Here is a 26697-nt window from a genome sequence, read left to right on the forward strand (position 1 = left end):
TTCAAGTCCAAAACACCTGCAGGACCCAACTTTGCCCATACCTGCCCTAGAATCAATCTGTAAGCTCAGGCAAAAGCAAACTCCTGTGCGTTCTTCCATATTGACCATTGTTTTCCCTCTTGGCCACACTCTGTTTTCGTCTATGCAAATAGCGGAGGATGCTACGGTTTTTGTGCCTTATTAATGGGCATGCTCTTCCTTGTGTTATTATTCTTGTTTAACATAAAGTGGAGAGAGAGAAAAAAACACATTTCCGTCCTTCTGTGTCTCCAGTTCATTACATATTTCAGAGATTGATAGTGTGGGAAATACCTTCACATTATCATTATTATTACAAAAGAGAGGAAACAAACAAGGACATCTAATCACCTCTCACCAAAAGTTTGCTCAAGGCACTGTCAGGCCATTATATGCTAATCAAGGTGGTCAGTTGAAACATTAACACCTAGCTCCAACAGACAAGAGTTCTTTGTCCCACCCTGGTCATTCCACAGATATATAAACCCTTTTTCCTAGTTCCAACAGAGCTCACTACCTCTGAGGATGCTTGCCATAGATGCAGGCGAAACGTCAGGAGGGAATGCTTCTAGAACATGGCCATAAAGCCCGAAAAAACCTACAACAACCCAGTGATTCCAGCCATGAAAGCCTTCGACAATACATTATGATGATGATGTTGAAGTGTTTTGTGGCCGGAATTACTGGATTGTTGTGTTTTTAAACAGTAGCAATTCCTATTGTGTCCAGTGGAGGGCAGCAGAGGGGCGCCAAGGAGCAGGCACTACAGTTAAGCAAAGGGAAATACATTCTTGAACGGATGCAATGCCCATTGTGTCCACAGGAGGGCAGCGGAGTGGCGCTAAGAAGCGGGCGCTACAGCCCAGCAATGGGAAATACATTCTTAAATGCTTGCAATGCCCATTGTGTCCACAGGAGGGCAGCGGAGTGGCGCTAAGAAGCGGGTGGTACAGCCCAGCAATGGGAAATACATTCTTAAATGCTTGCAATGCCCATTGTGTCCACAGGAGGGCAGCGGAGTGGCGCTAAGGAGCGGGCGCTACAGCCCAGCAATGGGAAATACATTCTTAAATGCTTGCAATGCCCATTGTGTCCACAGGAGGGCAGCGGAGTGGCGCTAAGAAGCGGGCACTACAGCCCAGCAATGGGAAATACATTCTTAAATGCTTGCAATGCCCATTGTGTCCACAGGAGGGCAGCGGAGTGGCGCTAAGAAGCGGGCACTACAGCCCAGCAATGGGAAATACATTCTTAAATGCTTGCAATGCCCATTGTGTCCACAGGAGGGCAGCGGAGTGGCGCTAAGGAGCGGGCACTACAGCCCAGCAATGGGAAATACATTCTTAAATGCTTGCAATTCCCATTGTGTCCACTGGAGGGCAGCAGAGTGGCGCTAAGGAGCAGGCGCGACAGCTCAAAGGGAATACATTTTAAAAGGCTGCAATCCCCATTGTGTCCACTCGAGGGCAGCAGAGTGGCGCTAAGGGGCAGGCGCTACAGCTCAGCCAAGGGAAATACATTTTAAGAGGCTGCAATCCCCATTGTGTCCACTCGAGGGCAGCAGAGTGGCGCTAAGGGGCAGGCGCTACAGCTCAGCCAAGGGAAATACATTTTAAGAGGCTGCAATCCCCATTGTGTCCACTCGAGGGCAGCAGAGTGGCGCTAAGGGGCAGGCGCTACAGCTCAGCCAAGGGAAATACATTTTAAGAGGCTGCAATCCCCATTGTGTCCACTCGAGGGCAGCAGAGTGGCGCTAAGGGGCAGGCGCTACAGCTCAGCCAAGGGAAATACATTTTAAGAGGCTGCAATCCCCATTGTGTCCACTCGAGGGCAGCAGAGTGGCGCTAAGGGGCAGGCGCTACAGCTCAGCCAAGGGAAATACATTTTAAGAGGCTGCAATCCCCATTGTGTCCACTCGAGGGCAGCAGAGTGGCGCTAAGGGGCAGGCGCTACAGCTCAGCCAAGGGAAATACATTTTAAGAGGCTGCAATCCCCATTGTGTCCACTCGAGGGCAGCAGAGTGGCGCTAAGGGGCAGGCGCTACAGATCAGCAAAGGGAAATACATTTTAAGAGGCTGCAATCCCCATTGTGTCCACTCGAGGGCAGCAGAGTGGCGCTAAGGGGCAGGCGCTACAGCTCAGCCAAGGGAAATACATTTTAAGAGGCTGCAATCCCCATTGTGTCCACTCGAGGGCAGCAGAGTGGCGCTAAGGGGCAGGCGCTACAGCTCAGCCAAGGGAAATACATTTTAAGAGGCTGCAATCCCCATTGTGTCCACTCGAGGGCAGCAGAGTGGCGCTAAGGGGCAGGCGCTACAGATCAGCAAAGGGAAATACATTTTAAGAGGCTGCAATCCCCATTGTGTCCACTCGAGGGCAGCAGAGTGGCGCTAAGGGGCAGGCGCTACAGATCAGCAAAGGGAAATACATTTTAAGAGGCTGCAATCCCCATTGTGTCCACTCGAGGGCAGCAGAGTGGCGCTAAGGGGCAGGCGCTACAGCTCAGCCAAGGGAAATACATTTTAAGAGGCTGCAATCCCCATTGTGTCCACTCGAGGGCAGCAGAGTGGCGCTAAGGGGCAGGCGCTACAGATCAGCAAAGGGAAATACATTTTAAGAGGCTGCAATCCCCATTGTGTCCACTCGAGGGCAGCAGAGTGGCGCTAAGGGGCAGGCGCTACAGCTCAGCCAAGGGAAATACATTTTAAGAGGCTGCAATCCCCATTGTGTCCACTCGAGGGCAGCAGAGTGGCGCTAAGGGGCAGGCGCTACAGATCAGCCAAGGGAAATACATTTTAAGAGGCTGCAATCCCCATTGTGTCCACTCGAGGGCAGCAGAGTGGCGCTAAGGGGCAGGCGCTACAGCTCAGCCAAGGGAAATACATTTTAAGAGGCTGCAATCCCCATTGTGTCCACTCGAGGGCAGCAGAGTGGCGCTAAGGGGCAGGCGCTACAGATCAGCAAAGGGAAATACATTTTAAGAGGCTGCAATCCCCATTGTGTCCACTCGAGGGCAGCAGAGTGGCGCTAAGGGGCAGGCGCTACAGCTCAGCCAAGGGAAATACATTTTAAGAGGCTGCAATCCCCATTGTGTCCACTCGAGGGCAGCAGAGTGGCGCTAAGGGGCAGGCGCTACAGATCAGCAAAGGGAAATACATTTTAAGAGGCTGCAATCCCCATTGTGTCCACTCGAGGGCAGCAGAGTGGCGCTAAGGGGCAGGCGCTACAGATCAGCAAAGGGAAATACATTTTAAGAGGCTGCAATCCCCATTGTGTCCACTCGAGGGCAGCAGAGTGGCGCTAAGGGGCAGGCGCTACAGATCAGCAAAGGGAAATACATTTTAAGAGGCTGCAATCCCCATTGTGTCCACTCGAGGGCAGCAGAGTGGCGCTAAGGGGCAGGCGCTACAGCTCAGCCAAGGGAAATACATTTTAAGAGGCTGCAATCCCCATTGTGTCCACTCGAGGGCGGCAGAGTGGCGCTAAGGGGCAGGCGCTACAGCTCAGCCAAGGGAAATACATTTCAAGAGGCTGCAATCCCCATTGTGTCCACTCGAGGGCAGCAGAGTGGCGCTAAGGGGCAGGCGCTACAGCTCAGCCAAGGGAAATACATTTTAAGAGGCTGCAATCCCCATTGTGTCCACTCGAGGGCGGCAGAGTGGCGCTAAGGGGCAGGCGCTACAGCTCAGCCAAGGGAAATACATTTTAAGAGGCTGCAATCCCCATTGTGTCCACTCGAGGGCAGCAGAGTGGCGCTAAGGGGCAGGCGCTACAGATCAGCAAAGGGAAATACATTTTAAGAGGCTGCAATCCCCATTGTGTCCACTCGAGGGCAGCAGAGTGGCGCTAAGGGGCAGGCGCTACAGCTCAGCCAAGGGAAATACATTTTAAGAGGCTGCAATCCCCATTGTGTCCACTCGAGGGCAGCAGAGTGGCGCTAAGGGGCAGGCGCTACAGATCAGCAAAGGGAAATACATTTTAAGAGGCTGCAATCCCCATTGTGTCCACTCGAGGGCAGCAGAGTGGCGCTAAGGGGCAGGCGCTACAGATCAGCAAAGGGAAATACATTTTAAGAGGCTGCAATCCCCATTGTGTCCACTCGAGGGCAGCAGAGTGGCGCTAAGGGGCAGGCGCTACAGCTCAGCCAAGGGAAATACATTTTAAGAGGCTGCAATCCCCATTGTGTCCACTCGAGGGCGGCAGAGTGGCGCTAAGGGGCAGGCGCTACAGCTCAGCCAAGGGAAATACATTTTAAGAGGCTGCAATCCCCATTGTGTCCACTCGAGGGCGGCAGAGTGGCGCTAAGGGGCAGGCGCTACAGCTCAGCCAAGGGAAATACATTTCAAGAGGCTGCAATCCCCATTGTGTCCACTCGAGGGCAGCAGAGTGGCGCTAAGGGGCAGGCGCTACAGCTCAGCAAAGGGAAATACATTTCAAGAGGCTGCAATCCTCATTGTGTCCACTCGAGGGCAGCAGAGTGGCGCTAAGGAGCAGGCGCTACCGCCCAAAGCGAATACATTTTTAAAAGGCTGCAATTCTGATTGTGTCCGCAGGAGGGCAGCAAAGTGGCGCTAAAGAGCAGGCGCTACAGCCCAGCAATGAAAAATACATTTTTAAAAGGTTGCAATCCCCATTATGTCCACTGGAGAGCAGCAGAGTGGCGCTAAGGAGCAGGCGCGATGGCACAGCAAAGGAAAATACATTTTAAAGGTAGCAATTTCAATTGTGTCCGCTGGAGGGCAGCAAAGAGGCGATAAGGAGCGGGCGCTACAGCTCAGCAAAGGGAAATACATTTTTAAAAGGTACCAATCCCCATTGTGTCCACTGGAGGGCAGCAGAGTGGTGCTAAGGAGCAGGCGCTACAGCCTAGCAATGGGATGTTAAAAGGTTACAATTCCCATTGTGTCCACTGGAGGGCAGCAGAGTGGTGCTAAGGAGCAGACGCGGCAGCCCAGCAATGGGAAATACATTTTAAAGGTTGCAATCCCCTTTGTGTCCACTGGAGAGCAGCAGAGTGGCGCTAAGGAGCAGGCGCCACAGTTCAAAGGGAATACATTTTTAAAAGGCTGCAATTCCCATTGTGTCCGCTCGAGGGCAGCAAAGTGGCGCTAAGGAGCAGACGCGGCAGCCCAGCAATGGGAAATACATTTTAAAGGTTGCAATCCCCTTTGTGTCCGCTCGAGGGCAGCAAAGTGGCGCTAAGGGGCAGGCGCTACAGCTCAGCAAAGGGAAATACATTCTCAAACGGTTGCAATCCCCATTGTGTCCACTCGAGGGCAGCAGAGTGGCACTAAAGAGCAGGCGCGATAGCCTAGCAATGGGATGTTAAAAGGTTGCAATTCCCATTGTGTCCACTGGAGGGCAGGAAAGAGGCGCTAAAGAGCAGGCGCTACCGCCCAGCAAAGGGAAATACATTCTTAAACGCTTGCAATCCCCATTGTGCCCACCGGAGGGCAGCGGAGTGGCGCTAAGGAGCGGGCTCTACTGCTCAGCAAAGGAAAATACAGTTTTAAAAGGCTGCAATTCTGATTGTGTCCACTCGAGGGCAGCAAAGCATACCTTGAGTTCACGGAATATCGAGGGTTGCAATTTAGGAAATGTCCACTGGGGGGCGGATATCGGACGAGTCAATTGCCTCACCCCTTAAGTCCCGCCTCTTTCCCCTATTAGCCAATAGGCAATTCCTCCCCTTTCGCCTGATTGGTTATACTCTCCATGGTCCGTCCTCATGCGATGGAGAGAACCAATCCCGGCAGTGGCGCTGCCATGGTCTTTTCTGACCATGTCTCACCTTGCTCGCTACGCACCCTGGGAAGTGTAGGCCGGGATTGGAAGACTCAAAGGGGCGTCGGCGGGGCTCTGACAGCGCGAGGACTACGTGTCCCGAGATGCACTTGGGCACGGCCGGCTTTGTATACTGGAGCGTGGAGGCGGCGCTGTGTTACAGCCGGAGAGGCCGCAGGAGAGGTAAGAGGCTCCTTTGGAACTGCAGGGGAACTGGGTCTGATACTATTCTATGGGAAAATAGAGTCCTGAGACTGAGTCTGGCCCTTTGGGCTATTTAAAGGGCCAGCACATTAGAAAAGAACTCAAGAAATTAACCTAGGAATGGGCTATATGGCCATGTTCTAGAGGCATTCTCTCCTGACGTTTCGCCTGCACTTTGGCAAGCATCCTCAGAGGTAGTGAGGTCTGTTGGAACTAGGAAAAAGGTTTTATATATCTGTGGAATGACCAGGGTGGGACAAAGGACTCTTGTCTGCTGGAGCTAGGTGTGAATGTTTCAACTGACCACCTTGATTAGCATTTAATGGCCTGGCAGTGCCTGGAGCAATCTTTTGTTGAGAGGTGATTAGATGTCCTTGTTTGTTTCCTCTCTATATATTGCCGAAGGCTTTCATGGCCAGAATCACCGGGTTGTTGTAGGTTTTTTCAGGCTATATGGACATGTTCTAGGGGCATTCTCTCCTGACGTCTCCCCTCCATCTATGGCAAGCATCCTCAGAGGTAGTGAGGTCTGTTGGAACTAGGAAAAAGGGTTTATATATCTGTGGAAAAACCAGGGTGGGACAAAGGACTCTTGTCTGCTGGAGCTAGGTGTGAATGTTTCAACTGACCACCTTGATTAGCATTTGAAGGCCTGGCAGTGCCTGGGGGAATCTTTTGTTGAGAGGTAATTAGATGTCCTTGTTTGTTTCCTCTCTGTTGTTGTGCTGTTCTAATTTTAGAGCTTTTTTAACACTGGTAGCCTGATTTTGTTCATTTTCATTTGTTTCCTCCTTTCTGTTGAAATTGTCCACATTTATTTATTTATTTATTTTATATACCGCTTTTCTCAGCCCTCAGGCGACTCAAAGCGGTGAACAACATCAATACAAAACATCACAAACAAGTATAGGGCAGTGTATTGTCGAAGGCTTTCATGGCTGGAATCACTAGGTTCTTGGGGTTTTTTCAGGCTATAGGGCCATGGTCTAGAGGCATTCTCTCCTGACGTTTCGCCTGCATCTATGGCAAGCACCTCACTACCTCTGAGGATGTATAATAAAATAAATAAATCCTCAATAAAATAAAAATAAATCCACAATAAAATAAATAAATCCTCAAAGTAAAGTAAACAGTGCAAAATAACATCATGGAAAATCAAACACAGTGGGCGGGTCAGATGTAGGTGATCTGTGGTTTGCTCTTTTTCCACACTCGTTTGTTGTGGACTCCACTTTCTTAAGGTTGGTTCTGCATCTCGTGGTGCCAGAGCGCAGTCTGTTCAGTGCCTTCCAATCTCCCAGGAGGGAGTCTCTGAACCAGTCTCCGCCACTGATTGAGATTCTGGGTTTTAGCCTGCCACTTTTGTACTCTTGCTTGCTGAGGTGTTCCTGTGAGTGCAGTGTTCCCTCGCCGCTTCATGGTTCGCTTTATGCAGACTTGCCATATTGCGGTTTTTTCCTCTCCCCCCACAGTGACTTTTATTGCAATTATCTAATAAAATGTAATATATTATATGTAAGCTTGTTATTTTTCCTATGTATGGGTCACCCTGTATATAAATTCTAACCTCATTTCCAAACAACTGGAGCAGCTGGAGAGACCCATCGAGAAAACATACAAATATTTCCTAAGTGCAACAGGTGTTCAGTGCAATCCCAATGCGTTTCAACATTGCCTCTTCCCAGCAGCCAATAGATAAGAAAGTAGCCACTCCTTTGTAGGTGGAAGAAGAAAAAGTCGGGGCTTCAAAGCATCTTTTGAAATATTTGTGCGTCCCCTTTCCTAATCCTGCCTTGCCCAAAACCTTTGTGTGCAATAGTTTTCAGATTTGTGATATGGTTTTATATCATCTCCTTTGAAGCAATAATATTTTTACAAGTGTAGTTTTATCAAAGGCTTTCATGGCTGGAATCATTGGGTTGCTGTGAGTTTTCTGGAATGTCTAATCATGTTCCAGAAGCATTCTCTCCTGAGGTTTCTCCCACATCTATGGAAGGCATCCTCAGAGGTTATGAGGACCTCACAACCTCTGAGGATGCTTGCCATAGATGTGGGAGGAACGTCAGGAGAGAATGCTTCCAGAACATGGCCAGACTGTCCGGAAAACTCACAGTAACCTAATAATAATAATAATAATAATAATTTAATTTTTTTTTGTCGTGTCAGGAGTGATTGCAAGTCACTTCTGGTGTGAGAGAATTGGCCGTCTGCAAGGACGTTGCCCAGGGGATGCCTGGATGATTTGATGTTTTTATCATCCTTGTGGGAGGCTTCTCTCATGTCCCCGCATGAGGAGCTGGAGCTGATAGAGGGAGCTCATCCACCTCTCCCCAGATTCAAACCTGTGACCTGTCAGTCTTCAGTCCTGCCAGCACAGGGGTTTAACCCACTGCGCCATCAGGGGCTCCTAATAATAATAATAATAATAATAATGACAACTGCAAAAGGCCACCTTACTTGGATCTGCACGCATCATTCGAAAATACGTCACACAGTCCTAGACGCTTGGGAAGTGTTCGACTTGTGATTTTGTGATACGACATCCAGGATCTAGATATCATTTGCTGTGACATAATGTGCTTTTGTGTCAGTAAAATAATAATAATAATAATAATAATGTAAGTTCACATGATGTGTGCAAAATCGCATTTTGTAAATGGCATCCAATATCATGTTATACAGCATTATATAGAGGAAATAACTTTACATGTGCAATTCCAAATCCTGTAATTACTTACTTAGGCGATCCCTCGTAGTCCGAGGATGATGGTCCTCCAAGTGTAGTGTCCTGGCGGTGAGTCCGTAGGTGACCGTGGAGCCCAATTCTTGATCTAAATCTTCTCCTGCAGTGAGGGCATCGGTTTCCAGGGAGAAGACAGTCCCGTTCGGGGTTGGCTTGACACGCCTTCCTCTTGGCACCTTTCTCTCTTTCACCCTCCATTCATGCCTCTTCCAATTCTGCAGCACTGCTGGTCATAGCTGACCTCCAACTGGAATGCTCAAGGGCCAGGGCTTCCCAGTTCTCAGTGTCTATGCCAGAGTTTTTAAGGTTGGCTTTGAGCCCATATTTAAATCTCTTTTCCTGCCCAGACATTCTGCTTTCCGTTCTTGAGTTCGGAGTAGAGCAACTGCTTTGGGAGACGGTGGACGGGCAACCGGACAATATGGCTGGTCCAGCGGAGTTGATGGTGGAGGACCATCGCTTCAGTGCTGGTGGTCTTTGCTTCTTCCCGCATGCTGACATTTGTCTGCTTGTCTTCCCAAGAGATTTGCAGGATTTTCCGGATGCAGCGCTGATGGAATCGTTCCAGGAGTTGCATGTGACGTCTGTAGACAGTCCACGTTTCACAGGCGTATAGCAGGATTGGGAGGACAATAGCTTTATAGACAAGCACTTTGGTATCCCTACAGATGTCCTGGTCCTCAAACACTCTCTGCTTCATTGGGAAAAATGCTGCACTTGCAGAGCTCAGGCGGTGTTGTATTTCAGTGTCAATGTTGACATCTGTAGACACTCCACGTTTCGCAGGTGTATAGCAGGTTGGGAGGACAATATCTTTATAAACAAGCACCTTGGTCTCCCTACGGATGTCCCGGTCCTCAAACATGTCGTAGGCTTCTGCGAAGGTGTTTAGAGTGGCTTGTAGGTCTTCTTCTGAATGCGCACAGATGACGTTGTCATCAGCATACTGGAGTTCTATAACAGATGTTGTTGTAACCTCGGTTTTGGCTTTCAGTCTGCTGTAAATAGACCGAAATAGCATCCAATACCATTGTAAATAGCGTCCGGTACCATTGTGAATAGCTTGATGTATGATGTATGTTTAAATGCAATGTTATGTTATAGGATCGTGATTGTAATAGATTGTAATAGAATTGTATTGCCAGGATGTATGTTTACACAAAAGAGCTGTGAGAAAGTGACCCTGAGTTTCTTGCTGTGTGAAGAATTAGGGAGTGTCAGAGATAACTCCTTTCCAATAGCAGTTTGTCTTTAGTGCCTATCTCTTTCGCTTTGTGTTCTTCACGTCTGTTCGCTGACGGTGTGTGTTGGATTTATGAACTGCTCAAGTAAAGCTGAAACCTGCTTTTTACCGGTGACTCCAGAGTCCATTATTCAGTGCTTCCGCGATTCTTCTTCTAGCTCTAACAAAACACTCTCTGCTTCATTCGGAAAAATGCTGCGCTCGCAGAGCTCAGGCGGTGTTGAATTTCAGTGTCAATGTTGACTTTGGTGGAGAGATGGCTGCCAAGGGAGTGGAAATGGCATTGGAGAGGGACTGGCTGGTGATTGCTGGAAGAGAACTTTGGTTTTCTCGATGTTTAATGACAGGCCGAGCTTCTCGTAGGCTTCTGCGAAGGTGTTTAGAGTGGCTTGTAGGTCTTCTTCTGAATGCGCACAGATGACGTTGTCATCAGCATACTGGAGTTCTATAACAGATGTTGTTGTAACCTCGGTTTTGGCTTTCAGTCTGCTGTAAATAGACCGAAATAGCATCCAATACCATTGTAAATAGCGTCCGGTACCATTGTGAATAGCTTCCAATACCATTGTAAATAGCGTCCAATACCATTGCATGATATACACTATATATAGGTCCCACTTTGGACATGGTACATTGTATGTCCCTACATTAAGAAGGCGACTTTCAGTCTCAAGGCTGTGATATGGCTTTCTTTCAGTTTGTTCTGTGTCCCAGTTGGAAGGATGACTTGCAATGGGAATCACGCCGCAGGAGCCACAGACCGGGAGCGCTTTGTGGCATTTTTCCCCCAAATTGTGAAGGATCTGATCGAGGATGAGCTGCACCAGAAGGACGTATCGGAGGCCGTGTCCCGCCTGAAAGAGGTAAGGAAGGGCTAGCGGAGGAGGCACTCAGGGTTTTCCCTCAACGAGAGACCAGGAGTGGAGGCGTTTAATGACTTCTCACTAGATTGAGTAACTTCTGTTGCAACTGCCATTGTCCTCACTATTGGCAATGATATCATCTATCTCTAGATCTAAAAATGCAAATATGTGCTTAGGTTTGTTCCGCAAAGGCTTCTCAGTGGTTTGATGGATCTGGACCTAATTTGGGACACAGACCCTTTGTAAGGCCCCGTAGTGTTAAACTGCTCAGCTGCTGCATTTGCTGACCAAAAGGTCAGCAGTTCGAATCCGGGGAGCAGGGTGAGCGCCCACTGTTAGCCCCAGCTTCTCCCAACCTAGCAGTTTGAAGACATGCAAATGTGAGTAGATCAATAAGTACCGCTTCTGCAGCAAGGTAAACGGCGCTCCATGCAGTCATGCTGGCCACATGACCTTGGAGGTGTCTATGGACAACGCCAGCTCTTTGGCTTTGAAATGGAGATGAGCACCAACTCCCAGAGTCAGACACGACTGGACTTGATGTCAGGGGAAACCTTGGCCTTATTATGTTCCATAGCTACCATTGATTGTCAAAAGACACAGCAAGGAACAGCATCAGTATCACATGCACACATATTAGAAAATATTTTTGTATGTTTGTTCCACAAAGGCTCGTGCATGGCTTGATTGATCTAACTCAAACTTGGGACATATATCCTTCATAATCCAACTTAAAATACTTTTGGCCGTTCCATTAAATATCCACCTGATTCAGGGTTAGGGCCCCCAAAACAAACATACACGTAAATAAATTATGTCTTCCTGCAGTGCCAAGATGCAGACACAAGAGGGCACTCTATAGAATGAAAGGCTCCCTCAGAGGGAAAGACGATGAATGAAAGAGGGTTAATGCACTGCCATGATGAGGGTCCAGGAGAAGGCTGGGCAAATGATGGACTTACTTACTTACTTAGGCGATCCCTCGTAGTCCGAGGATGATGGTCCTCCAAGTGTAGTATCCTCGCAATGGGTCCGTAGGTGACCGTGGAGCCCTATTCTTGATCTACATCTTCTCCCACAATAAGGTTTCCAGGTGGAAGGCGGTCCTGGTTGGGGTTCCTCTTGGCACGTTTCTTTCGTCCTCCATTCGTGCCTCTTCAAATTCTGCAGCACTGCTGGTCACAGCTGGCCTCCAACTGGAGCGCTCAAGGGCCAGGGCTTCCCAATTCTCAGACAAACGATGGAAGCGAGCTGGAGAAGGGAGAAAGAAGACCTTCAGACATCTTTCTTATCTTGCTTCTGCATCAGTGGGAGGCCTTGGGCATTGTCAAGGGAGGGAGGGAAGGCTGCATAGGTTGTTTACGGTCCATAATTTACAACATCATGGCAAAAATTTCCATGTTGGTTTCCCCTACAGGTGGTGGAATACAATGCTGTTGGCGGGAAGTACAACCGGGGCCTGACGGTGGTGTCTGCCTTCAGGGAACTGGCCGGGCCTGAACAGCAGGATCCAAAGAGCTTCCAGCGTGCAATGGTTGTGGGCTGGTGCATTGAGCTGGTGAGTCTCTTCCTCCAAAATGGTGCAATCTCAGGACAGGCGTAGCCTAAGGCCGCTTTAGTCCATAATCAGGCTGTTTCCTTATTTCCAAAATTCCCAACAACAATGTGAGCCAGGTCCAGAAAACTGCCCTTTATCTGTTGCCTTGTGCTTTGTTTGATCAGAGAATAATAATAATAATAATAATAATAATAATAATAATCTTTATTTATACCCTGCCACCATCTCCCCCAACGGGGACTCGGAGCAGCTTACATGAGGCCAAGCCCAAACAACAAATTACAATAAAATAAACAACATAGCATTAAAGTATAAAACATATAAACAATATACAAAAAATATATAAAAGAGAGAGAAATAGAGACTGCCAAGATTCTGGGACTATTTCTATTACACTTTTGCACAAAGAATGACGGATGGGCCAGACTCCTCCAGTCTGCCACAATTTTTGGATTGTAATGAGGTCTCTTATATAGCAATACTTCTTGCTGATGTTCATCTTCCATTCACTAACAACATCAGCAAGAAGTATTGCTATATAAGAGACCTCATTACAATCCAAAAATTGTGGCAGACTGGAGGAGTCTGGAAAAGAGCGGCGGGTGGGCCAGACTCCTCCAGTCTGCCACAATCTGCCACAATTTTTAGATTGTAATGAGGTCTCTTATATAGCAACACTTCTTGCTGATGTTCATCTTTCATTCACTTACAACATCAGCAAGAAGTATTGCTATTTATTTATTTATTTATTATTTATTTCGGACACTTCTACCCCGCCCTTCTCAACCCCCCAGGGGGGACTCAGGGCGGCTTACAACCGACACAATTCGATGCCAACAATTCAACAGATAAAATACATAACAGCAATAACCACAATAGTTAAAACATTCAATTAATACAGTAACAACTAAAAGCCAGTCTAGTGGCCAACGTTCACCGAGTTCTAAAATCCGTAAGTCCATTCAGCATTACCATAGTCCTTTCCAGATTCTGGTCGTCATTACCTTGTCAGTCTGCTAGATTACCCAAAGGCCTGGTCCCATATCTTCAGAAGGAAGTTTTCTGAAGGAGAGGAGGGATGTTGATGACCTAATTTCCCCCGGGAATGATGTCCACAGGTGAGGGGCCACCACTGAGAAGGCCCTGTCCCTCATCCCCACCAGCCTCACTTGTGATAGAGGTGGGGCCGAGAGCAGGGCCTCCCCAGAAGATCTTAAACTCCGAGGTGGGACATAGAAGGAGATACGTTCGGACAGGTACGCTGGGCCAGAGCTGTATAGGGTTTTATAGGTCAAAACCAGCACTTTGAATTGTGCTCGGAACTGGATCGGCAGCCAGTGGAGCTGACATAACAGAGGGGTGGTATGCTCCCTGTATGACGCTCCGGTGAGTAATCTAGCTGCCGCCCGTTGAACTAACTGAAGTTTCTGAACAGTCTTCAAAGGCAACCCCACGTAGAGCGTGTTGAGGTAATATTTTCGGGATGTAACAAGAGCGTGGACCACTGTGGCCAGATCAGACTTCCCAAAGAACGGTATATAAGAGACCTCATTACAATCCAAAAATTGTGGCAGACTGGAGGAGTCTGGCCCACCCGCCGCTCTTTTCCTTGGGAAGGAGACAGATGGTGTACCTTTTCTAGCCTGGCAGATATTGACTTTGCTGAATTGGTGTTGGTAAACGTAAGGAGCCTTGTGTTGACTTCCTTCTTAATGTAAGGAACCTTGTAAACATTTCCTTAAAGGGCCATTGTCTCTGATAATGTAAACACATTGCTTTTCCCCCAAAAGCTGTCTATCTCTTTCCCTTTTATCAAATGTGACATTTCTGTTGTTTCTAGCACTTTCCCGCTTGTATGCCATTGTGTTTCATGTCACTACATTGAATATATCACAAAAGTTATTTAAAAAATACTGTTTTGACAACGTTGCTGGATTTGGTTGCAGCTCCAGGCCTTTTTCTTGGTGGCTGACGACATCATGGACTACTCCCTGACACGACGGGGGCAACCTTGCTGGTATAAAAAGGTATTTATTTATCATGTCATCAGCAACCAGACATTTGTATTACATTTTTAACAAAAACAAACAAACAAACAGACAAAAAACAGAATTTGCAAGCTTGGTAGTTGACTAAATGTCCTTTGACCAGTATCTGGCCACTTGGAGTGCCTCTGGTGTTACCGCAAGAAGGTCCTCCATTGTGCATGTGGCAGGGCTCAGGTTGCATTGCAGAAGGTGATCTGTAGTTTGCTCTTCTCCACACTCGCATGTCGAGGATTCCACTTTCTGGCCCCATTTCTTGAGGTTGGCTCTTCATCTCGTGGTGCCAGAGCGCAGTCTGTTCAGCGCCTTCCAAGTTGCCCAGTCTTCTGTGTGCCCAGGGGGGAGTCTCTCATTTGGTATCAGCCATTGATTGGGTTCTGGGTTTGAGCCTGCCACTTTTGGACTCTCGCTTGCTGGGGTGTTCCAGCGCGTGTCTCTGTAGATTTCAGAAAACTATTGTTTTCACGCGTTGACATGATGACTGATTTCTGAACAGAGGGTGGGCTGGAGATGTCAATCATAGAATCATAGAGTTGGAAGAGACCTCATGGGCCATCCAGTCCAACCCCCTGCCAAGAAGCAGGAATATTGCATTCAAATCACCCCTGACAGATGGCCATCCAGCCTCTGTTTAAAAGCTTCCAAAGAAGAAGCCTCTACCACACTCCGGGGCAGAGAGTTCCACTGCTGAACGGCTCTCACAGTCAGGAAGTTTTTCCTAATGTTCAGATGGAATCTCCTTTCTTGTAGTTCCACTGTGTCCTAGTCTCCAGGGCAGCAGAAAACAAGTTCGCTCCCTCCTCCCTGTGGCTTCCTCTCACATATTTATACATGGCTATCATATCTCCTCTCAGCCTTCTCTTCTTCAGGCTAAACATGCCCAGCTCTTTCAGCCACTCCTCATAGGGCTTGTTCTCCAGACTCTATTACATTATATATTACATTATAACAGATATTGTATTATCCAAAACACCTTTATACATACATAGGAATATACTGTCATTTTTCTCATCTCCGCAGGAAGGAGTTGGCTTGGCAGCAGTGAACGACTCCTTTTTGCTGGAGTCGAGCATCTACCGGTTGCTGAAGCGACACTGCCGCAGTCAGCCGTATTACCTGAACCTATTGGAGCTGTTCCTTCAGGTGGGTTTCCTCAAGATCCAGCGTGCCTCGAGGGCTTGGACTTGGAACACTTCCGTGGGAATTGGATATCCTCCTCCTCTACTTCTCTCCTAGATTGGCAAAGTCTCATCCCAACTCAGTGCAATGATTACCTTCTCTCTGTATTTAAACTTAAGAAAGGAGGGAAGGAGGGAGGACATAGGAAGGAAAGAGGAAGACGGAAGAAAAGGAAGAAGAACATAGGAAGTAAGAAGAAAGGGAAGGAGGGAAGGAGAATATAGGAAGGAATGAGGAAGAAGAAGAAGGAAGGAAGGAGGTAGGGAGAACATAGCAAGGAAGGAGGAAGGAAGGGAGGGAGAACAGGAAGGAAAGAGAAAGAAGAAGAAGGAAGGAAGGAAGTAGGGAGCACATGGTAAGGAAGGAGGAAGGAAGAAAGGGAGGGAGAACAGGAAGGAGGAACAGAGGGAGGAAGAACAGGAAGGAAGGAGGGAGGGAGAACATAGGAAGGAAAGAGGAAGAAAGGGAAGGAACAGGAAGGAAGGAGAAAGAAGGAGGGAGGGAGAATATAGAAAGGAAACAGGGAGAAGAAAAAGAAAGGTAGGTGGGAGGAAGAAATAAAGGGAGGGAGAACATAGGAAGGAAGAAGACTAAAAAGGAAGGAAAGAAGGAAGGAGGGAGAACATGAAGGAAGGAAGGAAGGAAGGAGAAAGAGGATAGAAAGGCAGGAAGGAAGGTGAACATAGGAAAGAGAGACGGAAGGAGAAGGAGAACATAGGAAGGAGGAAAAGGAGGGAGGGAGAATATAGGAAGGAAAGAGTAAGAAGAAAGAAGGAGTTATGGAGAACATAGCAAGGAAGGAGAAAGGAAGAAAGGGAGGGAGAACAGAAGGGAGGGAGAACAGGAAGGAAAGAGGAAGAAGAAGAAAGGAAGGAAGTAGGGAGAACATAGCAAGGAAGAAGGAAGAAAGGGAGGGGGAGAAAAGGAGGGAAGGAGAAAGAGGGAGGGGGAATATAGAAAGGAAACAGGGAGAAGAAAAAGAAAGGAAAGTGGGAGGAAGAAATAAAGGGAGAACATAGGAAGGAAGATAACTAAAAAAGGAGGGAGGGAGGAGAAAGATGATAGAAAGGCAGGAAGGAGGGTGAACATAGGAAAGAGGGATGGAAGGAGAGGGAGAACATAGGAAGGAAGGAGGAAAAGGAAGGAGGGAGGGAGAACATAGGAAGGAAAGAGGAAGGAAGGAGTTAGGGAGAACATAGCAAGGAAGGAGAAAGGAAGAAAGGGAGGGAGAACAGAGAGAAAGGAGGAAGAATATAGGAAGGAAACGGAGAAGAAAAAGAAAGGAAGGCGGGAGGAAGAAATAAAGGGAGGAACAACATAGGAAGGAAGAAGGAAGACAGTAGGAGGAGGGAGAACATAAGAAGGAAGGATGGATAATGATGATAGAAAGACAGGAAGGAGGGTGAACATAGGAAGAACGGAAGAAGAGGGAGGGAGGGAGAACCTAGGAAGGAGGGCGGGAGAAGAGAGGAAGGGGGGGAATCTTGCCTTAGGATGGAAACACATCTGTTGGGCGACGTATCTTTGATTTCTATTTTTTTCCCTTGTTGTGAATTCCTCCCAATGTGCCCTCCGCTCTTCCTTTTCTCCCCAGACAACCTATCAGACGGAACTGGGCCAAACTCTTGACCTCATCAGCGCCCCTCCAGTAGATCTGGACAGCTTCACAGAAGAGAGGTAAGAATCGATTGGCGATGTCTTCAACGATGACTCTCATCCTCTCTGCCTTTGGAGCTGGGACTGAAGGAGACATTCCTATCTTCTTCGAGGGCCTTGTTTCCTGATTCACTCCAGCCCAAGAGACAGGTTGAGATATGATTTGAGAGCTAAGATGCCACATTTTGGATTCACAAAAAACAAGATGCTCAGGGAGATAGAGCGGTATAGTTTTATTTATTACTAGCATTCCCTGCTATGCGTTGCTGTTGCTCACATGGGGGTTCTGTGTGGGAGGTTTGGCCAAATTCTATCGTTGGTGGGGTTCAGAATGCTCCGTAATTGTAGGTGAACTATAAATCCCAACAACTACAACTCCCAAATGTCAAGATTCTATTTTCCCCAAACTCCACCAGTGTTCACATTTGGGCATATTGAGTATTCGTGTAGAGTTTGGTCCAGATCCATCATTGTTTGTGTCCACAGTGTTCTCTGGATGTAGGTGAACTCCAACTCCGAAACTCAACATCAATGTCCAACAAACCCTTCTAGAGTTTTCTGTTGGTCATGAGAGAACTGTGTGCCAAGTTTGGTTCAATTCCATCGTTGGTGGGGTTCAGAATGTTCTTTGATTGTATGTGAACTATAAATCCCAGCAACTACAACTACCAAGTGTCAAGGTCTATTTCCCCCAAACTCTACCAGTGTTCACATTTGGGCATATTGAATATTCGTGCCAAGTTTGGTCCATCATTGTGTTCATATTTGGGCGTACTGAGTGCTTGTGCCAAGTTTGGTCCAGCTCCATCATTGTTTGAGTCCACAGTGCTCTCTGGATGGAGGTGAACTAAAACTCCAACACTCAAGGTCAATGCCCACCAAACCCTTCTAGTGTTTTCTGTTGGTCAGGGGAGTTCTGTGTGCCACGTTTGGTTCAATTCATCGTTGGTGGAGTTCTGAATGCTCTTTGATTGTAGGTGAACTATAAATCCCAGCAACTACAACTCCCAAATGTCAAGATTCTATTTTCCCCAAACTCCACCAGTGTTCACATTTGGACATATTGAATATTCGTGCCAAGTTTGGACCATCATTGTTTGAGTCCACAGTGCTCTCTTTGGGATATTGTAATCCAAACTAGTAACTTTCCCAACTTCTTGAACTGGAACGGAGTATCACAGAGAAGGGTTGAAGCTTTTGTGAGAGGTTACAAAGCGAAGGGAGCTTTTTATCTAAACCGTCTTTGGTGCTGATTTGCTTTGACAGATACAAGGCAATTGTAAAATACAAGACGGCGTTCTACTCCTTCTACCTCCCAGTGGCAGCTGCTATGTACATGGTGAGTAAGGGCTCCCTCCATCGTTGGGGATTTCTTTCTTGGGGGGCTTTGGACTTTGTGTTATTGTGTTATTGTGATAGTCTGAGAGCTTGATCCCCTCTTTATTGAACACAGAATGGCTTTAACGTATCCAGTCTAAGAAGATAACTCTGCTAGGGTTATGTATCTCTATCTGGAATGGGTATGTCGGTAGCTGTGGAATCTTGCAGGCGCACATTTTTGTTAAGCGGCTTATGCACACGTCCTGCCAAAACGGCAAAAGGTAACAGGATTATCGTCAAAGTCAGGTGTGTTTCAAAAGCAAAGATCAACAGAAGCCCCAAGGTTTTAAGAAGATTAAAGATTATTTCTGAAATGCCTTTTGACACCAAACAAGACCTTGTTCAACTGCTGAAAGGTGCTAAGCGGAATGGTAATGATGCTCTAGAAGCATTACTATGATGATGATGATGATGACCCAAATACCTGGGAGCCACTCTGGACCATGCTCTGACCTACGAGAAGCACTGCCTGAACATCAAGCAAAAAGTGGGCGCTAGAAACAATATCATACGAAAGCTGACTGGCACAACTTGGGGATCACAACCAGACACAGTGAAGACATCTGCCCTTGCGCTATGCTACTCTGCTGCTGAGTATGCATGCCCAGTGTGGAACACATCTCACCACGCTAAAACAGTGGATGTGGCTCTTAATGAGACATGCCGCATTATCACGGGGTGTCTGCGCCCTACACCACTGGAGAAATTACACTGCTTAGCTGGTATTGCACCACCTGACATCCGCCGGGAAGTAGCAGCCAATAGTGAAAAGACCAAGGCAGAGACATCTCCAGCTCATCCCTTGTTCGGGTATCAGCCAACTTGTGAACGACTTAAATCTAGAAATAGTTTTCTAAGATCTACAGAGACACTCGCTGGAACACCTCAGCAAGCGAGAGTCCAAAAGTGGCAGGCTCAAATCTAGCACCTCAATCCGTGGGTGATACCAGATGAGAGACTCCCTCCTGGGCACACAGAAGACTGGGCGACTTGGAAGGCGCTGAACAGACTGCGCTCTGGCACCACGAGATGCAGAGCCAATCTTAAGAAATGGGGTACAAAGTGGAATCCACGACATGCGAGTGTGGAGAGGAGCAAACCACTGACCACCTGCTGCAATGCAACCTGAGCCCTGCCACATGCACGATGGAGGACCTTCTTGCAGCAACACCGGAAGCACTCCAAGTGGCCAGATACTGGTCAAAGGACATTTAACCAACTACCAAACTCACAAGTTTTGCATTTGTCTGTTTGTTTGCTTTGCTGTTAGAAATGTAATATAATGGACTGGTTGCTCTGACACGACAAAAAAATAATAATTCTGTGTGCCCAGGGGGAGTCTCTCATTTGGTATCAATGGGTTTGAGCCTGCCACTTTTGGACTCTCGCTTGCTGAGGTGTTCCAGCGAGTGTCTCTGTAGATCTTAGAAAACTATTTCTAGATTTAAATCGTTGACGTGCTGGCTGATACCCAAACAAGGGATGAGCTGGAGATGTCTCTGCCTTGGTCCTTTCACTATTGGCTGCTACTTCCCAGCGGATGTCAGGTGGTGCAATACTGGCTAAGTAGTGTAATTTCTCCAGTGATGTAGGGTGCAGACACCCCGTGATAATGCGGCATGTCTCATTAAGAGCAATAGATAACCAAGTTGTTCGTGGGAAACGAAAGCTATGGAACTGTTAACATCAAGAGAGGAATTTTTCAGGACGACTCATCATTGCAATGATCCCTCTGTCAGTCATTCTACAGAAAACAAACCTGGGCTACCAAACAGCACGAAATTCACCAAAAATGTCCCACTTGCTGTACATGGATGATCTCAAGCTTTACAGAAAATCAGAAACAGAAACCCAGTCACTGACCAACACAGTCAGAATCTTCAGCACTGACATCATTATGGAGTTCGGTCTAGACAAATGTGCCACAGTGGCATTAAAGAAAGGGAAAATTACTCACAGTGAGGGCATAGAGATGCCAAACGGACAAACCATAAAATGCAGACTGAAGCCTATAAATATCTGGGCATACTACAGTTGGGCACTATCAAGCATGGGCATGTGAAAAAGGCGGTCAGTAAAGAATATATCCAAAGAGTGATTTTACGTAACTGAAGCAATGCATGTTGCCATTGAAAGCAACTGAGTGAGGCTGGGAGTGCCAGCCATTGTTTACGTGTTGCTTTTCCTTTTCTAGGTTGGCATCGATAGTGAGGAAGAACATTCCCATGCCAGGACCATCTTACTAGAAATGGGGGAATTCTTCCAGATCCAGGTATATCTTCTCCCTCTTCTTTGTTTGCCAAGGGATGGGAACAGAGCGTATATGTATTTATTGATTTTAACTGATTTTTTAAATATGTATTTGTGGATTCTAAATTGCACTAAAATGCTTTTAATGTGGGGAGAAAAAGCGAGGTATAAATAAATAAATATAATAATTATTTTTAGCCCCTGGTGGCACAGTGGGTTAAACCACTGAGCTGCTAAGCTTGTTGACCAAAAAGTCACAAATTTGAATCTGGGGAGAGGCGTGAGCTTCCACTGTTAGCCCCAGCTTCTGCCAACCTAGCAGTTCGAAAACATGCAAATGTGAGTAGATTTATAGGTACCGCTCCGGCGGGAAGGTACCACTCACCTGCATCCAGAGATCACTGTGGACTCAAACAATGATGGATCTAGACCAAACTTGGCACAAGCACTCAAATATGAACACAGATGGTGTTTGGGGAAAATAGACCTTGACATTTGGAAGTTGTAGTCACTGGGATTCACAGTTCACCTACAATCAAAGAGCATTCTGAACCCCATGAATGACAGAATCGGGGCAAACTTCCCACACAGAACCCCCATGACTAACAGAAAATACTTAAGGCCATCCAATCCAGCTCCCTTCATCGGAGCAAGAAAACGTAATCAAAGTCTTCCTGACAAAGAGCCAACCAGCCATAGATATAGATGGATAGATAGATAGATAGATATGATTCACACACAGAGATATAGTATCATGGATTTGAAAGGGACCCTTAAAGAAGGACAATGATATGTTGCATGTTCCAGGGTGGGCAAACCAGACACTCTCCACATCAACACTGACAAAGAAACAGCAAGAAATACTGTTTACCCGCAAGCATAAAGAAATTACATATATTTCTCATTACTTTATTTTCCATATCAACAGACTGGGCCACAGCAACACGTGGCAGGGGACAGCTTATATATAAATAAATACAGAAAATCTAGGGTGACATTGTCCCTGTATGAAAGTTTTGACTTGGGTGGTGGGCAGTCTTGTGTTTGTGGAGGACTGTCAGATTGTAGGATCTATATAGCAATATTAAATAACTACTCACAAGCCGGTTTTGCTTTGAAATGGATATATTGCTTGTATCTCTGCAGCAAAGAAAGACACTTCTGACTTTTCCCCACCACCACTTCCTTTTATACACCTTTCCTGCCCATCTCCCCGCTCTTCTCAGTTTCCTTCTTAGATCTTGTTGCTTCACAAGTTCCAATACAAGGTTTACAGTGCCCTCAGCTGGCTTGAAAATGTCACAGAGAGAGAACTGATTCAGCCAGGATGATTCAGTCAGAATGTCACGGAGGGAATTTGTGATATCTTCATACCATCAGAAATTGACTCCTGACAAGGACATTGGCAGGGCCTTTGGACATGTTCACGGCACTCACTATAGGAAAGGGTTAAGGGAGAGGAAGTGGGCGGGGTCATGGACTGGTATTCATACCAGTCCAACCCCCTACCAAGAAGCAGGACAATCACATTCAAAGCACCCCTGACAGATGGCCATCCAGACTCTGTTTAAAGGCATTCCAAACCTACAGAACTTATCTATATTCATACCTCAGGAGTTGTCTGTACTTCCATTTCTCATTTGCTTCGTTCTGGCTCGGCTCTCTAACCGATGAAGGTCCTGTCCTCCGGGGTGTTAGCCATCCCTCACAATTTTGGTGTTGCCTGCAAATGTGAGAAGCAAGCTCTCTGTTCCTTCTTCCCGCAGGACGATTTCCTGGACTGCTTTGGTGACCCAGCTGTAACGGGGAAGGTTGGGACAGACATCGAGGACAACAAGTGCAGTTGGCTGGTGGTGCAGTGCTTGAAGCGAGTCTCGGCAGAACAGAAGCAGGTTCTCGAGGTAAAATAATTAAATATATTGTATGTATATTTACTATATTGTATGTATATGAAATCGTTAAAGAGGGAGGACCTGAGCTGACACAACAATGTTGGTGACCGAGAAAATCCCAGCAGATTTCAAGGACGCCACCATCATCACCCTCTTCAAAAAAGGGGAAAGAACGGACTGCGGAAACTATCGAGGTATCTCCCTTCTAACCTCCGCTGGGAAAATCCTCGCAAGAATCCTTGCAAACCGCCTTCTGCCCCTCTCAGAAGACACCCTCCCAGAATCCCAGAATGGCTTCGGCCCCTCCAGAGGAATTGTGGACATGATCTTCACTGCACGACAGCTCCAAGAAAAATGCAGGGAACAAAATCAACCTCTGTACATGGCATTCATCGACCTTGCAAAGGCATTCGACACAGTGAATGGCAGCGCTCTCTGGACCATCCTCCAAAAAATCGGGTGCCCTGACAAATTTGTGAACATCCTGCGGCTCCTCCATGATGACATGATGGCAACAGTCTTGGACAGCAATGGCTCCCAAAGTGACCCATTTAAGGTGGAATCAGGTGTCAAACAGGGATGTGTTATTGCCCCAACTTTATTCTCCATCTTCATCGCTTGTGTTTTGAAGGATTTGAAGCAAAAGGACAAGGCAAAGTTTGTCAAGTTTGGTCTAATCTCTGCCTTGTCCTTTTCCTTGTCCTTTCCAAAGTTTGTCAAGTTTGGTCTAATCTCCAAATTCTCTTTGTCTTCCCAGGCCAATTATGGACAGAAAGACCCGGAGAAGGTGGAACGGGTCAAACAGCTCTATGAGGAGTTGGACCTGAAAACGGTGTACCAGAACTACGAGGAGAGCAGCTACCAGCGCTTGTTGGGCCTCATTTCCCAGCACGCCATCCGCCTGCCCGGCCAGATCTTCCTTGGCCTTGCCCAGTTGATCTACAAGAGGCAGAAATGACCGGCTGGCCGTCGGAAAGAAAGCCGGTCCGTAGTTGTCTGTGTGGTTTTGTTTTCTGCAGGACTTTAGTTGCCAGTTAACAGGAGTCTTTGGATATTTCGGGCTCGTGAAAAAGGGGCTGGTGGAAGCTGAGCAATGGCCCAAAACGGTTCTCGGGATGCAGCTCTTGCTTTCTTTCGGGTTGCTTCCTGGTTCAATCTGTGTGAGTTTTCGAAAAGTATTTTACACCACAAAGGTTTAAAGAGCCTGTTTTGCTCCCATAACTTCCCCAAGGCCAAGTAACCTTGGGCTTGGCATGTTACAAACTCCTAGCGTTCTTTAAGAATTCACAATTCAAACCAGTTATTATTATTATTATTATTATTATTATTTACTGTATTATTTACTTTCACTGTTGCATTCATGATGATGATTATGATGATTGAATAATTTGATATTTGCCATCAGGTTCCTTTGGGTTTGCCTTCTTGCCATTCACATCCTTTCAAAATATTTTTTAAACCTCACCCAAGGAGAACGACTTTTAATAATAATAATAATAATAATAATAATAATAATAATACTTTATTTATATTCGACTTTTCTCTTAGAGTTTAGAAAAGAAACAAATAACTACAACTAACAGTTAATGTGTTGTCGAAGGCTTTGATAGCCGGAATCACTGGGTTGCTATGAGTTTTCTGGGATGTATAGCACGTTCTGGAAGCATTCTCTCCTGACATTTCACCCACATCTGTGAGGTCTGTTGGAAACTAGGCAAGTGAGGTTTATATATCTGTGGAATAACGTCCAGGGTGGGAGAAAGAACTCTTGTCTGTCTGAGACAAGTGGAAAAGTTGCAATTGGCCATCTGGATTAGCATTTAATGGCTTTGCAGCTTCAAAGCCTGGCTGATTTACTTATTTACTGTATTCATATACCACCTTTCTCACTTCTGGGGGAACTCAAGGCAGATTACAACATACTAATGGCAAAGATTAAGTGCCGACATACAGTACATACAAAAAGTATAATAACTATTTAAAAAAATAAAAATACAATAATTACTACATGAACATAGTTATAAGTTTATAGTACATATAACTATGAACTTAAAATCTATCAAAAACCATTAAACATAAGACATATATAAAGTTTAAACATTCAGACAAGCATAAAATTATAAATTATCCTAGTATAAACATTAAAATCTCATGATCGAGAAATTGAATACCATAGCCATTCTGAATTGTAATTGTGCATGTTGCTGCCTGGGGGAATCCTTTGTTGGGAGACATTAGCTAAACTCTAAGATCAGGACAGTAAATGAAGAGCAACACAGGGGAACTCTAGACAAGAATCAATCAGGGCTAGCTAACACCTCCCAGCAAGGGATTCCCCCAGGCAACAACCAGCTACAAAGCCTGGGGGAATACTTTGTTGGGAAGTGTTAGCTAAACTCTAAAATCAGGACAGTAAATGAAGAGCAACACAGGGGAACTCTAGACAAGAATCAATCAGGGCTAGCTAAAATCTCCCAGCAAAGGATTCCCCCAGACAACAACCAGCTGCAAAGTCTGGTTGCTTCCTGCCTGTGGGAATCCTTTGTTGGGAGATGTTACCTAAACTCTAAAATCAGGAGAGTAAGTAAAGAGCAACACAGGGGAACTCTAGACAATAATCAATCTGGGCTAGCTAACACCTCCCAGCAAAGGATTACCCCAGACAACAACCAGCTACAAAGCCTGGTTACTTCCTTCCTGGGGGAATCCTTTGTTGGGAGATGTTAGCTAAACTCTAATATCAGGAGAGTAAATAAAGAACAACACTCAGAAATCAGGGGAATTCCACACAGGAAGCAATCAGAGAAGGTCCAGGTGGGAGAAAGGACTCTTGTCTATGTGAATGTTGTAATGGATCACCCTTAGCACTTAATAGCCTTGTAGCTTCAAAGCCTGGCTGGTTGCTGCCTGGGGGAATCCTTTGTTGGGAGGTGTTAGCTAAACTCTAAAATCAGGACAGTAAATAAATAGCAACACAGGGGGACTCTAGACAAGAATCAATCAGGGCTAGCTAACATCTCCCAGCAAAGGATTCCCCCAGGCAACAACCAGCTACAAAGCCTGGGGGAATCCTTTGTTGGGAAGTGTTAGCTGGCCCTGATTGATTCTTGTCTGGAATTAAATGCTTCTCAAGGTGGCCAATTGCAACAGTCACAAGAATTCTTTCTCCCACTCTAGACATTCCACAGATAATATAAACCCCACTTGCCTAATTTCCAACAGAGACCTCTCAATCTCTGAGGATGCCTGCCATAGATGTGGGTGAAATGTCAGGAGAGAATGCTTCTGGAACACAGCGGCCAGACAGCCTGGAAAAATCACGGCAACCCAACTTACAGTTGGTTAGAGGAGTCTATGAGTTGCAGTCCAAAAACATAACTTTCCCAAGTCCTGTTTTTCTGCATTGTAAATGGAGAGTATTTTAGTAGTACTATGATGAGAAGTGCATCTCTGTTAGGGGATTCGTGCCTTCTCTCATTCACGCACAATACATCTTAGGAAAAGAACGAGTTTGGTAGAGTTTCTCTTCTTTTTTGTCCGATGCAAACGGAAGAAGCTGGCGGACCTCCAGAAATCAATATGGTTGTGCCAACCTACCTCACCCCCATCTTTCACAGGTTTAAGTGGGAATGTGTATGTAAGGTGAAACCATGGCATGTCTCGGGTCTGTATGTCTCTGGTAAACAATGCGCCACAACTGAATGTATTCGGAATAGAAGACAAGAAGCAGGAGCAATAAATTATTTCAAAACCAGTCCCTGTGTGTAGTGATAGGTGTTACATGAGAGTAGGAAGTGCTAAGACAGTCTGGATGAGGGCGAACAAACTGAAGTTGAATCCTGACAAGACAGAGGTCCTCCTGGTCAGTTGCAAGGCCAAACA

The 26697-nt window shown here is 46.5% G+C and overlaps 1 protein-coding gene across 1 annotated transcript; it reads left to right on the forward strand.

Moving 5' to 3' along the window:
* The first annotated feature begins 5877 nt into the window (after positions 1 to 5877).
* Positions 5878 to 26569, forward strand: FDPS (farnesyl diphosphate synthase). Its single transcript, XM_060758147.2, has 10 exons — positions 5878 to 5985; positions 10690 to 10855; positions 12273 to 12413; positions 14360 to 14440; positions 15479 to 15601; positions 17232 to 17314; positions 18560 to 18632; positions 20868 to 20945; positions 22690 to 22824; positions 23573 to 26569. The coding sequence occupies exons 2-10, from the start codon at positions 10715 to 10717 to the stop codon at positions 23771 to 23773; spliced, it is 1056 nt and encodes a 351-aa protein (XP_060614130.2). The 5' UTR covers positions 5878 to 5985; positions 10690 to 10714; the 3' UTR covers positions 23774 to 26569.
* Positions 26570 to 26697: the final 128 nt, after the last annotated feature.

Source organism: Anolis sagrei, chromosome 12, assembly GCF_037176765.1.
Source record: "Anolis sagrei isolate rAnoSag1 chromosome 12, rAnoSag1.mat, whole genome shotgun sequence".
Lineage (NCBI taxonomy): Eukaryota > Metazoa > Chordata > Lepidosauria > Squamata > Dactyloidae > Anolis > Anolis sagrei.

What these genes read in the sequence shown, in the direction of transcription:
- FDPS (XM_060758147.2), top strand. Translation starts at nt 10,715, where the DNA reads ATGACTTGCAATGGGAATCACGCCGCAGGAGCCACAGACCGGGAGCGC. An exon ending in TATTGGAGCTGTTCCTTCAG is followed by an intron (nt 15,602 to 17,231) that starts GTGGGTTTCCTC and finishes TTTTCTCCCCAG; the next exon opens with ACAACCTATCAGACGGAACT. An exon ending in GACAGCTTCACAGAAGAGAG is followed by an intron (nt 17,315 to 18,559) that starts GTAAGAATCGAT and finishes TTGCTTTGACAG; the next exon opens with ATACAAGGCAATTGTAAAAT.